We start from the raw sequence: 13,652 nt of genomic DNA on the forward strand, positions 1-13,652 counted from the left end.
ACATGGTGTCCTCGCCCCCTCTCTCCCGGACCAAGTGGTTACTCCCTAGACCGAGCCAGCACCGTAACCGGGGACCAGTTGTAAATGATTTTCTCCTTCTGCTGTGTTGCAAGACACTGGAGAGCGACCTCTTGCTCGGACACTGACAACAGAATGTCCCCGGACAGTCCTCTTTTGATGCCTTGCGTCAACTCGCGTAGGGCTAGAATGTAGGTCCGGGTGCACAGGTCCACCAGAGGGGGGGCGAACCGGCCGTGGTCGGACTCGATGATCTCCAAGTCCTCTTTGCGCATGCGGTCGGGGAGCTCGGAGACCCATCTAGAAAGTCATGTCAGCATATATAGGGCTATGATTCTGGTAGGAGGACGCACATGTATTTGCGGTTGACCCGCCGAAACAAGTCGCTCATCCGCGCAGCGGTTTCCTCCGCCACGCGGCCCTCCGTGACCTGGTTGTGCAGGTCCGCATCTTCCCACTGGATGTAACCCCCTGGCTCTGTGCGTGGCTTGTATTAGCATGCAACGACGATGATGTGGAGTCAGTAGTGGGCCGTTTGAGCTTACTTAGGAGTCGTTTGACTTGACGGATCAAAGTAGCTGTCTCGCTTTCGCGCACATTGCTCGCCCACATCCGCAGATGCACCACATCATATTGTCCCGTCAGGGAGGGTGGTAGATCAGACATCAGATCCACCACGCTGAGCGTCATGTTCTTCGCCCACAGTCCAGAGGGTGGGTATTGTTGGCCGCTACTGTCAAAGCCATGTAGTTGCACGGTTGACGGCAGCTGTCTCGACAGGTCAAGGAGCCAGATTCTATGCATATCGTAAGCGGAGGATTCAGATCGACCAATTCGTCATATCACAAACCCTGTGCCGCAACCAAGGTCGGCAATCTTCATGTCATTGCTGACTGGGATTTCAGGATGTAGCTCGTACCCCTTGTGAAATTTCCACAGAAGATGCTGAGCATCCAATCTGTAGTAAAATCAGCACCTATCATGTCTGTGTGACCTTCATCGCAGGGGTATCATAAGTAGGAAGACATCAAAGAAGGTACCTAACCGAGTCCGTGATGCTTCTTCCGAGGATATAATCGTCCGCTGGTATCATCGCACTTCCCATTGTCACTTGAGTTGATCTGATAAGTTGTCCAGACGAGTAAAATATTGTAAGTTTCAAGATTTGTACTTGATGTTCTAGGTTCTAGGCCAGCTTCGTCAGGACTTTTATAGTTCCTTCTCGGTGATTTAGGTTTGAGGATTATCCGCGTCGTAAATTCGCCTGCGAACTGTTCGGCTGCAAATCAACCGATACGGAATTAAATGAGATCATGAATTAGCCGGTCTGTAAGGTCTTACTCTTTGTAATACGGACAAGGCATGAAGTCGAATGCCACATCGAGCATCTTTTTCAGCGGCTTCAAGGATTTTTTGACCTGGGAGGGAACCATTATTGGTACTCGGGGAGCAGGAATGAGATCGATCGTGTGTAAGTATATAGAGCGAATAGAAAAGACGCGAAAAAGCCGAAGAAGCAATAGTAGATCTTGCAGATGAGATCCCCGTATTTGATGACGTCTTCGGCTTGCGATGGAGTCACTCTTCTCTCCGCTGACAGCGAGTGCCGCTGCTCGCACATTCCGACTTCGGATCCTGGCGTGTTCGTATAAAGTCACTCTTGACAGTTTAGCCGTTTTTGCAGTAATAGTTCGAGCATAAGCCACTTTGTGGTTCTCCCGCCGCTGCCCAGGTCTGATCATGCTTGTATAACTGGTCATGGGCGAAACCACCTTAGTCCGAAAGGCAATGGAATAGGCAACTGAGACATCGTCCGTTAATTGTTGCTAGTACATTCAACTACGGCGATGGCCACACACACTCGCTGCTGTTACCTAGGCACTCGGGTGTGTAATCTTGTGCTCGGCCAACCTCTCACGAGGACAAGAAAGTACGTAAAAGTCCTCGAGATGAGCTCACACACAGATGTCTCAGAGTTGGACTTGTTAGTCGCAGCTCGGGGTTATTCTGCTCAATCTCCTGGTACGTTGCTCTTGCATCACTCCCAAATACGTAAGAGATTGGCGCGACTCGACAATCCAGACCTTGCAATGTTCAAAAGTCCCATGGCAATGGCTCTGCGTTACACAGAGATTGGCTTGGTCACAGTCGAGGTTACACATCATCTTGCATGCTAACCTGAATCTGCAGGAGAACATGATATCTGATCGGCGAGTCCGATGCTGCTGCAGAACAAGTATGGTTAGCTTGGGATGATGCAATAAAAACAATATATGAGAGGCGGCGAATGATACTAGTGATCGGCCGTACTTTGCTTTTTCTCATATCAGCTATGTTGACCAATCATCGCCACGACCACGGCCAGTGCAATGTGATATCAGACCGAATTAGCCACTTTGCTATGTGAGTATGCCGATCTCTGCATTCCTCAGCTGAGCCCAATGAACCACAGAGCTCATTCATCGAACAGGGTCTATTGAATAGAGTGATTGTGGGGACGGATTGTTCATGAAAGCTATAAATCTCTTCCAGTTGTAAGTAACAAGGAGTCTATGATGGTGGAAACATCTCCCACACAATACTGACCTAAGTTGAGGACTTTGGCACCGATTCCCAAAACCACTTGTCTCTTTTGCTCCTGAACAGTGCCTTCGCCCATACCAGAAAACATGAGCTTCAGTCGCACTACCATAGCTCTATTCCCGGGGAGGCCCGACGCTCTCGAAAGAGTGGTTGAAATATTGCGAGCCCACAAGAGTGACGACTATTATGCGTATGAGCGAGAGGGAAAATGGTACCTGGGCATCGGCAGTCACTCTTCACTCGTAGTTGACCCCAAGGGGGAGACGGCGACAATCTCCACCGATTCTCACAAAGAATCGCACCCGATCACCGGTCCGCTGGCGGATGTCGCAAGAGACTTTGTGTCGAAGCACGCCAACGACGCCCGCAGGGTATTCGGGTATGTTGGGTTCAACTACGCGGCACATGCGCGCGGCATTCCATACACGGCCGGTCGATGGCCGCTTATGAGCTTGATGGCCCCGCGCATCGAGATATCGTTCTCACGAGACAATGTTGTTCTGACGGGGGATAACAATGAGGAAGTGAAGGCATTGGCCGACCTTATCGATGATGCCATCAGTGTGGATCCGACACCGAATCAAAGTATCGACACGCAAGACGCTGCGGGAGAATACCTAGCTCGAGTCGAGAACGCGCTGGCGGAGATCGCGGAAGGGAAGTATACGAAGGTTATCCCTTCACGAGCGGTGGAGATCGCCGGGCGAGTGGACATGCCGGCCACCCTGCTGTGTGGTCGACGCTGCAATGCACCCGCACGGAGCTTTTCCCTGAGCCACGGGGGCTACCAAGCGACCGGCTTCAGTCCCGAGCTCGTGATGTCAGTGAAAGAGGGGAAGGTGACCACTGAGCCGCTGGCTGGAACGCGATCGCGCAAGGGTAAAGACACCGAGGTCGAGCGCCTCAGACAGGAACTGCTGAACGACCCCAAGGAGATCGTTGAACATGTAATCTCAGTTCGGGAAGCGATCGACGAGCTGAAGCGGCTCTGTCCAGAGGACACAGTCAGTGTTGAGGACCTGATGTCAGTCCGACCTCGGGGCAGTGTCCAGCATCTCGGGTCTACCGTGACTGGCTTCCTGAAGCCGGAGAACGACCCCTGGGACGCCCTCGACGTCCTCTTCCCTTCTATCACAGCATCTGGCATACCGAAGCAGGCCGCACTGGAGGGCATTCAGCGCCTCGAATACCGTCCTAGGGAGTTGTACTCGGGGGCCGTTCTAATGATCGAAGGCAGCAAGACCCTTGAGGCAGCCCTTGTTCTCCGCACTGTCTTCCAAGACCAGAGTTGTCAGTGGGTGCAGGCTGGGGCTGGGGTAATTGCGCAATCGACCCCTGCGCGTGAACTCACTGAGACTCAAGAAAAGCTGGCGAGCATAGCTCCGTGTGTGGTGAGCGAGATGGAGAAATAGGAGGACATCGATCGAGATTGTCGAGGATGGCTCGAATTAGGAACCAGGTTGTTTTTGTTGTTATTTTGCATAATCAGCGTCCCCCATAGAGCAGAGATAAGATCAAGAGTTCATCTGGTGGCTGGAAGTTGAAGATCATACATAGTATGTGATCTGAGACCGAGTTATGTCGACCACACTTCACCGCCCGACAGCGTACAAACTGTACAGTACATACATACAAGAGAGCGGGAAATGATGAAATCTGCAGCATGGGAATTCTACGTCATTCTACATGCATAAAGTCCTCTGCTGGCAGAATCAACTTCAACATAGTCATAATCAAGCCACTTAGTTGAATCAAGTATACTCATGGACCAAGGCAATGACATAGTCGAGCCACTCCGATCGAGTCATGTACAGTATACTGTACTGTACATTTAGATGGACTAAGGCATCAATGAGGAATTGGAGTATATAAAAGGATGCTCACGCAGGGGCCCAAAAAATCAAGCACCAGACCAGTCGAACTGCACGAGACCTTCTTTCGCTATCTTCATATCTCATCTCCATCATCAACATGCCAACGCTTCCCACCCTCGCCCTCACCCTCGCCTACACGGTATCCAGCTACCTAGCCCTCCGATGCCTCCAACCACCTTCACCCGAGCTCGGACCCGACAGCAGCAACAAGTCTAAATCCAAAGACAGCGTCGCCACCGTCATCGACCCCCTCTTCCTCCTCATGAAGCTCGTCATCCCAATGAGCTTCCTCTACCAAGCACTACTAACCCTCCTACACAGCCACCCATCCTCGCCGTGGACGACCGCCATCTGCCGATCCCCCGCCAACCCACCAACCGAGGCCCTCACCTGGACGCCGTCCACAGCCACAAGCCTACTTCTGTTCTACATCGGCGGATGGACGCGGCTGGCCGCCTTCCGCGCCCTGGGCGGGGACTTCACGTTCCACCTCGCAACGCCCGACGACGGCCTGGTGACCGACGGGGTGTACCGGTACGTCCAGCATCCCAGCTACTCGGGCGGGCTGCTCATGGTCGCGGGCTATGTGCGACTGGCGTTGGAGGAGTTCGTCCCGGCGATGGGGACATGCTGGTCGGGATCCGGGGAGACGACCGGACTCGGCGGTGTCGCCGTCGTTGAGCCATGGGGCCGGGTTGGGCTGCTGCTGCTGACGACTGGCGTCTTTCTGGGGATCACCTATTTCAGGGTCCAGGATGAGGAGAGGATGTTGAAGAGGGACTTTGGGGCCGAGTGGGAGCGGTGGCATCGTCGGACGGCTCGTTTGATTCCGTTTGTCTGGTGAGAGAACACACGGATCGGAGGTTCGGTTGGGTTGGGTCGAATGCGCTACTGTAGAGGTATTGATAGTTCAGTTCCTCTTGTTAAGGTTGATTTGGGGTTTTGTTAGTAGGTTCGTTGGCTTCTTCTTTGTTTTTGGATTGGTCTTTATTTCGTTTATTGAACATTCTATTGCAGGATCGGGTTAGAGTATCTGGCTCAATGTAGTCCCTTTGCACCATGCAAACCGTGCCAGCCTAAGTACCATGAAGTCTTTTATGAAACGAAAAAAAAGAAGGTTGGTTGCAATAAATACAGATAAGTTTCCCGAAAAAAGTATCGCTCAATGTAAAATCAAAACCGCGAGAATCTAGGGGAAGAAGAGAAGGAAGGCTCAGCCTACCACTACCAGTCATCGGGCTCGTAGGCAGGCTCCTCATCACGCTCAACGTCACGCTCGATGTATACTTCACGCTCGTGGTAGATCTCACGCTGGGGGGAGCCTTCACGCTCCTCGTCGCTCGAGCTCGAGTGCTCCTCTGTTCAACAGTAGTTAGTAAGGTAGAACCACAATGCGTAACAGCAATGGTCGTCGACCTGAAAGGAGGTATAACTTACCCAGTTCGTGGTTGATGAGAGCACCAGCGGCAACACCGAGGGCCAGGCCACCGGCAGCACCAAGCATCATCTTCTTGCGCTCGTTCTTCTTCTGCTCCTCGGGGTCGACGTACTCACCGCCCTGCTGGGGTGGGTAGTATCCACCCTGCTGGGGAGGGGGGTAGTATCCGCCCTCCGGCGGAGGAGGAGCAGGTGAAGAAGCACCATAGTATCCGCCCGGAGGTCCGGCAGGCGCCAGGTCACGGGAGCCGTCGGAGTCCCCTAGAGGAGGCTCCCACTGGGAGCGGCCGGTAGCGACCTCGACAAAGAAAGCACGGCGGGCGCTGGGCTCCCATTCCTGGGTCCAGCCCATGGGAAGAGGAGGGGGGGGGACCGGGGGAGGCCGGAAGGACGAGGGAGGGCTGGCATATGGAGGGCGAGAGTCGTAAGAGCGGTCGGCGCCTTCGTAGGGAGGACGCTCTGGAGGGGGACCACCCTGGTAGGGAGGTCTCTCGTAAGGGGAGCCCTGGTAGGGAGGTCTGTCGGAAGGCGGGCGGTCATAAGGAGGTCTGTCATATGGGGGGCGCTCGTAGGGAGGTCTGTCGGCGGGCGGGGCGTCGTAGGGGGGGCGCTCATAAGGAGGGCGCTCCTGGTAGTAAGGCTGTCCTCCGTAGTAAGACATTGTGGTTGATTCTGCACTCGTGGTGACGATTAGAGCAACAGATAGAGGAGTGGATGGGAGAGAGAAGATTCAGAAGGGAAGAGAGAATGAAACAGAAGTCAAGAGGACAGAGAAGCACCACAAGACCCTTAAATAGTCTGTTGTGATGGTCCCTGTCAGCTGGAGAGGGGAAGGGTGGGTAGATGGAGTCAGGTCACAGATGCAGCATCCACTCCACCATTGCTATCAGGGATATTAACGGCCCTCAGGGACTCATGGCAGCCAACGAACGACCTAGGCAAGCGCTAAAAGTAGAGTGTATCCACCGCGTTATTTGTTGGGATGGAGAAAATGCCAATCCATAGTCTGGTTTCATTGTTGATTGTAGATCTGAAGTTCTGACAATGCAGAAGATTTAGGCAGATACGTAACACAAGCGCCCCTGATGGGGTGTGGGACCCGACAGGCAAGCAGTTGGCTTCATAATGCTGGAATGCAATGGAATTCTGCCCTTGATGCCATAAGGCCAGCTCGACAGTTTCTTTCTTCGGGGGGGGGAAGGACGATGAGGAGAAATTGCGGGGCAAGTTTTCGTTTATCCCTGTAGGGAGAAGAGATGGAGGGGCAAAAGCAGCCTTAACCTTGTCAGGCACATAGTCACATAGGTACAAAAGTCGATCATGAATGATGGATGATGTCTTTCTGAGTTTCTTGGAAAGTCAACTGAGCAATAGACATGACGACAATGTATTGGATAGCAGTCTTATGAGCTACCAGTCGGGGCAGAGCTGTCAATATCCGGACTAATGAACAGGGAGCGACTGGAGAAATGAATGACTTGTCCAAGCGATGCCGCAGCAATCCGTCTCCTTTTTCGGTTCTTGGCGCCACATTGGGGGCTGGTGGAAGATGCTATCCAATCAGAAGTGGAACGCTGCTGCATCAGCCACAAATGACCCCCACTATTGAATCACTGGCGAGTTCACACGCAACAACTTGAACTGAATCCGCCCGCGGTGTCCGGTGACAGCACGGCAACATGAACACTGCACTGGCAGACAGAACCCTTCCTCGGCTTGGCGGGTCCTCGGCCTTCCAGAAATTACTAAATTAAGCTGTGGGCCATGGTTGCCGCCCTCCAAGACATCCATGCTACGAGTAATTCGGGATCCTGTCAACGGGAATAGAAGTGTTGCAGTTACACGGTTTTCACCGAGTACCCATGCAGAATCGAAATCTACATAGGTTACCAGTAGCTCATGGTAACATTGCATAGGGGAGGACTTCTGCTCCTGTAATACCGGATAAATTCAAAGAGAGGTAAGGAACTATCATCCTATCTGTAACAGTAGTCTCTGAGCGAGCAATCCGGACACCGTGCCAAGACTCTACTCGGAGCCCCTGAGCGATTCGCCACGTGTGCCTCAATGAGTGGCTGTGTCTCCGCGACCAAAGGCACCGCTCAGCCACACCCTTCCTTCCTCTTTCAATCTTTCCTTCGTTCGCCGAGGGGCTACGGAACTGTTCGGAGCATTGATCTTTCTACCTAGTACGGGGTAGGGTCCTTCTGCTCTTCTGCTGCACGGAAAATGGTGCACCTCCGAATAACCAAATAACCAATGCACCTGTAACACAAAATAATCAGATGTGCCTGACTCGGTCGAGAGAGTATGAGAAACTCGATTGATCCAGAATACCAGTCATATAGCGGAGTAACTGTGCCAAGTAGGACACCCAGGCAACAATATTTACAGTCTCGACCCAATATACCACAAAACACCTCAAATTCTGGTCAATTCGTTCCTCTGCTTCAAACTCAAATTCCACCTCAATCCAATTTGCAACTCGTCATAAATTGCATTTGCCGGAAAATGAGGACCACATTCTGCATCTGACAGTGTCCAGACGTGTCAGGCTCATCATTACTGACCGGCTTCCGCCGTCGTATTAATATTAAAACCAATCATGAGCTGCCGGCGAAGTTGCTGGATTCAGCACTTCCGGGGTAGAAGAAGGCAGCGACACTACAAGTCTCGTTAGAAAAGAGTTCAACAAAACATGGCTGAAAAAAACAATAGAACATACCCAATAATAACATAGGCTGCGATGAGCAGAGATCCCTCCAGGTAGTTACTTCTGCCGTCCAGGACAAGGAAGTTCACGACGAAGGCCGTTACGAAGAGCGATATAGTTTCAAATAGAGTAAAGTACAAAGACATGTCTTTGTCCATGCACCACCCGAGGATAACTACCAAGGGAGTGACGAAGATAGCTGCTGAGGGTCAGCTCGGGTTCTAGAAAGTCCAAGGGTCTAACAAAACATACCAATCTGGATACTGCTACCAACAGACACACCAATAGCAAGATCCATCTTGTTCTTAGTAGCCACACTCACGGCCGTCACGTGTTCGGCGGCGTTACCAACAATAGGCAGGATGATCAGACCGATAAAAGCCTCGCTGACAGACGAGCTTTGAATCATGTTGGGAATGGCATCAACCAAGAATTCTGCACAGACGGCAACAAGAGCGGTTGAGACGAGGAGCATGACCACCGCGGAGGTGCGAGACATTTCTGGCTCGGGGTGTTCAGGAGTGTCTTCAACGGTGGCCGCGCTGACCACGGTGGGCATGCGAGATGCTCCACGGGCAAATTGTACAGCGCTTCCCACGGGTGGAGGACGATTGGAGAAAGAAGGCAGCGAGTGTGTACGGCGGAGACCAGATGCAGCGGAAAGATTCGTTGGTTGTGCAATACCCGGCGCGGTAGAGAACACTGTATTGGAGAGCAGTGAGGGAATGGTAGGCCGAAATGGCGATCGCCTCTTAGGCACTTCAGGGACCTCCTCGACAGGAATTGGTAGATCGCCATGATCAACAGCAGGTTCCGATTGATAAGACTTCAAGGGTGGCCGTCCGCTCATAGCTGTATTGGTAGCGCCTTGAGCGCTTTCCGTACGCTTCTCACGCTTTTTATTCTCCTGCTTCTTGGCCTTTCTCTCTTGCTTCGAGGTCCTAGGGGCAGCTCCGAAGTCCCGCGACTGCGGTTCGTAGTCCCTCGAGTGTGGCTCGTGGTCCGCATCGTAGCGAGTATCGTCGCCAAAATCAATGACAAACGACCCTGAACCCTCTGCATGACTAGTGGTACTGTTCAAGTCACCAGAACCGTGGGCCTCATCAATTACAGCCGACGATGGCATATCCACCAGGGACTTCTTACGGAACGATTGCGGAGATACTGTTCCACGTGAGCTCGTGCTTGATTTGCGGTGGCGTCTGTGTTTCATGGCCCTCTTGATGCGTTTGGCGGTGGACCAGGAGGTTGTAGTGTCGACCGATTCGTCGGAAGAACTGCTTGAATCCGACGAGCTGTTCATAAACTCGGCCAACACACCCGGGTGGGATTCTTCGTCAATAATCTGCTGAGGAGTACTGGCGTAGAGATAGGCATGCGACTTGAGTTGGAAAACGATGTACAAGGCGTACACAAGAAGCAAAACCTGTTATTTGTGACACTTAGCATTTGATGCGCTTCTCATCGTACTTCTGAGGGAGCTTACCACACTAGTTCCTCGGCTGACTTTGAGAGTGTATTTGTCGGCGTTCGAGCTGTCTGACCACGAAGCATGGAAGGCCGTCTGATGACTATGTTAGTTCTGGACCCTCAAACAAATCAAGTCATCACTCACAGGTAATAACAAACTCATGACGCTCAAGCTAAGAAGACAGGCGCTCATTTGAGTGACCGTACTGTTGTAGATCTAGAGAAGTTAGTACACAACTCAGAAACACAGACGAGGATTGCTTACCTGTTCCTGAAAACGCAAGCCTCCCAAAAGAAAGGCCATACCCAGAATCAACAGTAGATTTGCCAGAATAGATCCCAAGAGGGATGCTTGCACAATTCGAATCTCATTCTTGACAAGTGCAATGATGAAAATGATCAACTCGACTGCATTTCCAAAAGTGACATTGATCAGTGCACCGACGGTGTCACCTAGGCGGCTGGCAACACACTCAGTCGCGTGACTGAGGAGACCAGCCAAGGGAATGACAGCGATCGCGTTCATGGCGAAGATCAAGCCCGAGTTCAACCCGGCCGCCTGGACGGCGATACCAGCGGGCACGAAGATGAGCAACACATTGACCCAACTGTGGCAAAGAGCCGTCTTGGTGTGGCTGCTGAAGCGGACCATGCCATCCTTCATGCGCGTGAAGAGTCCGGGCTTAGTAGTCTCATTTGAATTCTTTTCTGACTCCGGGCTGGCCGGGTCACGTATAGCTTCCTTCACTTGCCCATCTTGAGCCGCTGCCTCATCGGAGGCTTGGTCTGCCTGAGAGGAAGCTTGAGTTTGGCGAGTTGACGCGTGAGCTTTCGCCCACGAGTGAATCCGGTCTGTGAAATCGAGAAGTTTATCAGTTGGTTTCTCAGAAAGAACAGCAAGATTCATGCACCAAGAAAGCCACCAAAGTTTGGCGCGCGTGCAGTGTTTGGAAGCGAGTTGAGGGAAGGGGTATCGGTAGGTGACCGAAGCACTTACGCATGTATTTCAGAACCAGAAGCAGGAATAATCAAGGGGGAAAGGCAGAGGAGCCTGAGGCGTATCACAGAAATGAGATGGGATAGGAAGAAACAGAAGAAGAGAAAGAAAACTGTGTCTGAACACACAGGAAGAAGCAAGCCAAGCTTCAAGTGGATTTATGGGAAGTTGGAGAGGGCAAGACAGACAGCGAAATGAGGACAATATAAGGACGAGCGGCCGGCCGGGGCCCTTGGCGTGAGCGGCAAGCCAATGATGCCGGCCAAGCCCCAGCATGATCATCCTGCACCTAACCATGAAAGGGGAGGAAGCCCATGGTCCATGGTCCCGTCTTGCCTGCCCCGTTTGGCGTCCAACTCCCTCCCTCTTGTTAGTTACTGTAGGTTGTTATCTACGGAGTACTCCCGTATCGTGTTATTTAATCATCTACCCTCATTTGTTTTTCTTCTTTTTTTTTCTTCTTTTGTTTCTTCTTTTTTTTCTTCTTTTTCTTTTACTTTCTCTTTCTCTTTCACCTTTCCCCCCCTTCCCCCTCCTGCACTGCATCCTATCAGCTCACCCTTCCAAGGCCTGCCAAGGGCAGCTACACCGTGCTGAGGTCATCGGCTTATCTCCGACATGAGGACTCGGATCCCGCTCTTCTGTCGGTATTTTCATTTATTTTTATCTTTAGAGGCTCGGCAATCAGTTGAGTCGCAAAACACAGCAACAATTGACGACGGATGATGATTGATTACCTTACTGTATCTATCCACTCCACTGGTGGGGCATGAGGGCTGTTAATCTGGGTTCCCGTCGATCGAATTCGTACGGTTCCCTTCTGCAGCCCGTCGACCTGGTATCCATTCTAGGGCTTGGTGGTAAACCAGGCTAAATGTTTCTAGTGCAATCGACGAAATAACTTCCTCTTTTCTTGGGTAGTCGAAGATGCCAATTAGTTCATACTTCACCTTGCTCAATCGGTCTGCAACCTGCAAGGGGATGGACGAACTCCCCAGGACCATGTCAGAATGCTGGGACCCAGAACATGGAGACCTCCCAATTTTGTGATCGAATTGCGACTACGGAAAACCTGCCCCCGAGGCCACGCCTCACTCACTCCTGGAAGAATAAATCACCTAGGGCTATCGATCTATCTTCCCGGCACAGTGCCGTCTATGGAGTATAGAGCACTGTTTTATTATAACCAATTTATCGACGCAGCAATAAGAGTGAGACACATCCATGACTATCACCGAGGAAGATGCCCATATTTTACCTACCCTACGTACAGGTAATTACGATACCTATCAGATCGATAAAGACCGCCTTGCCTTTGGAAGACCCATTGAATATATTTGTGGACAGCGATCTGGGAATCCGGAGCTTTCCATTGGTCGACTGTCTGCAAGATGTTAGCCTCGTCCCAGTCGGAGGGATTCCTCCGAAGTCCGACGTACCTGTATTGTCACCCGTATCATACCCAATCATACAACATCGTCATCCTGGACGGGCACTGCATGCTTGGGTCGTTGCCACGGCTGGCAACAGCTTTGGGTAACGCGTCACATGGCCGAGGTCAGAAGAAGGCAAGATGTGTGCAAACAGAGAGCGCGTCATCCATCGCCATTAGGTTACGTTTACAGTTTGGTAGTCAATTTGACATTCCTTTCTTTAGCTTGGACTTCTTTCAATCCAGCTACGCCTCGGTTGAGTTCTCTATGACTCAGTAACGTCTCATCGTCAACGCTATTCCCGCCTGGTAGGGCTCCGAGTCTCCGACCCCTGCGTCACAGACTCAGCCACATATCTGGGGCCCACTATCTCCTCCACCAGCACCAGCGCTACGTTGTGGCTGAGGAGAATAACTTCCCGGGGACCATGGTAAGTGCTGAGATGACATGATGGCCCCGATGGATAACACGAACGTGCCAAGGCGTGGCAGAGACAGCCAGGTGCTAGAGCATTCCATGTTGCAAAGTCAACTAGTCGCGCGATTTGTCGGCTCCTCGTGCTTGGGAGACTGGACCACACGACACTGGCGCCAGCTGTCCATAAATGAGGTCATTTGTAGTACTCATGTACAGTCCTGTACAGTACTTTCGACCTATTCCAGTCTACCACATTTGATGCAGCCTCGTTTGACAGGTCTTGGCCAGTGAGCGGGGTAGTATTCGTAAACATGCCAATGCGGGGGTGATGTCCAAAGCCTCTGTGGCGCCGCGTAAGGCAGTCCGAAATGCGATGGAGGGGATGGCTGCTCATTATCAACACCAGCACTGGTCAGTCACACCCGGTTCTGCAACCACAACTTGAAAATACCTCAGATTGACTGGCCAGGAGGGCGCTCCTCTGTGTCGATGCACTATGAGGGAATTATCTTGGTTGCTCAACAGGTTTGGATGCTGTCATTTGCCGGAAGGGGGAAATGCGTATGAGAGAAGAGCCATCACCTGAGTTGTGTCGCAGGCAGACACTCATTCCTGACTCATCTTGACTGCGGGATGCATAAAGTATGCATCTGGTCAGGTGATCATAGCTCAGAGCAGCGGGTAAAGACTTATCCCGCCTGGATACCATC

General features: G+C 51.9%; 8 protein-coding genes across 8 annotated transcripts; 3 read left to right on the forward strand and 5 right to left on the reverse strand.

The window, feature by feature from the left end:
• Positions 1–38: 38 nt before the first annotated feature.
• Positions 39–1,111, reverse strand: BO95DRAFT_372937 (class I SAM-dependent methyltransferase; the record flags this gene model as incomplete). The annotated part of the gene is made up of 5 exons (XM_025583024.1): positions 39–318; positions 372–495; positions 564–814; positions 869–976; positions 1,059–1,111. The coding sequence occupies 5 exons, from the start codon at positions 1,109–1,111 to the stop codon at positions 39–41; spliced, it is 816 nt and encodes a 271-aa protein (XP_025438070.1).
• BO95DRAFT_263624 (uncharacterized protein) lies at positions 1,075–1,890 on the reverse strand. Its single transcript, XM_025581526.1, has 2 exons — positions 1,360–1,890; positions 1,075–1,297 (listed from the first exon to the last, which is right to left on the reverse strand). Exons 1-2 carry the CDS (start codon positions 1,776–1,778, stop codon positions 1,249–1,251), a joined length of 468 nt encoding a protein of 155 aa, XP_025438071.1. The 5' UTR covers positions 1,779–1,890; the 3' UTR covers positions 1,075–1,248.
• A 551-nt stretch (positions 1,891–2,441) lies between these two features.
• BO95DRAFT_263627 (putative salicylate synthetase) lies at positions 2,442–4,146 on the forward strand. The gene has a single exon (XM_025581527.1). It carries the CDS (start codon positions 2,688–2,690, stop codon positions 4,011–4,013), a length of 1,326 nt encoding a protein of 441 aa, XP_025438072.1. The 5' UTR covers positions 2,442–2,687; the 3' UTR covers positions 4,014–4,146.
• A 278-nt stretch (positions 4,147–4,424) lies between these two features.
• Positions 4,425–5,583, forward strand: BO95DRAFT_263663 (methyltransferase family protein). Its single transcript, XM_025581529.1, has one exon. It carries the CDS (start codon positions 4,573–4,575, stop codon positions 5,317–5,319), a length of 747 nt encoding a protein of 248 aa, XP_025438073.1. The 5' UTR covers positions 4,425–4,572; the 3' UTR covers positions 5,320–5,583.
• BO95DRAFT_263660 (WW domain protein) lies at positions 5,510–6,785 on the reverse strand. Its single transcript, XM_025581528.1, has 2 exons — positions 5,913–6,785; positions 5,510–5,833 (listed from the first exon to the last, which is right to left on the reverse strand). Exons 1-2 carry the CDS (start codon positions 6,571–6,573, stop codon positions 5,700–5,702), a joined length of 795 nt encoding a protein of 264 aa, XP_025438074.1. The 5' UTR covers positions 6,574–6,785; the 3' UTR covers positions 5,510–5,699.
• A 1,329-nt stretch (positions 6,786–8,114) lies between these two features.
• BO95DRAFT_446869 (uncharacterized protein) lies at positions 8,115–8,514 on the forward strand. The gene has a single exon (XM_025587488.1). It carries the CDS (start codon positions 8,223–8,225, stop codon positions 8,445–8,447), a length of 225 nt encoding a protein of 74 aa, XP_025438075.1. The 5' UTR covers positions 8,115–8,222; the 3' UTR covers positions 8,448–8,514.
• A 1-nt stretch (position 8,515) lies between these two features.
• Positions 8,516–11,002, reverse strand: BO95DRAFT_372948 (putative membrane bound cation transporter; the record flags this gene model as incomplete). Its single annotated transcript, XM_025583025.1, has 6 exons — positions 8,516–8,576; positions 8,638–8,824; positions 8,878–10,051; positions 10,112–10,189; positions 10,241–10,312; positions 10,361–11,002. The coding sequence occupies 6 exons, from the start codon at positions 11,000–11,002 to the stop codon at positions 8,516–8,518; spliced, it is 2,214 nt and encodes a 737-aa protein (XP_025438076.1).
• Positions 11,003–12,771: 1,769 nt separating this feature from the next.
• Positions 12,772–13,488, reverse strand: BO95DRAFT_446872 (uncharacterized protein). Its single transcript, XM_025587489.1, has 2 exons — positions 13,394–13,488; positions 12,772–13,328 (listed from the first exon to the last, which is right to left on the reverse strand). Exon 2 carries the CDS (start codon positions 13,041–13,043, stop codon positions 12,870–12,872), a length of 174 nt encoding a protein of 57 aa, XP_025438077.1. The 5' UTR covers positions 13,044–13,328; positions 13,394–13,488; the 3' UTR covers positions 12,772–12,869.
• Between the last annotated feature and the right edge of the window lie 164 nt (positions 13,489–13,652).

Source organism: Aspergillus brunneoviolaceus, assembly GCF_003184695.1.
Source record: "Aspergillus brunneoviolaceus CBS 621.78 unplaced genomic scaffold BO95scaffold_77, whole genome shotgun sequence".
In the NCBI taxonomy this organism is placed as follows: Eukaryota; Fungi; Ascomycota; class Eurotiomycetes; order Eurotiales; family Aspergillaceae; genus Aspergillus; species Aspergillus brunneoviolaceus.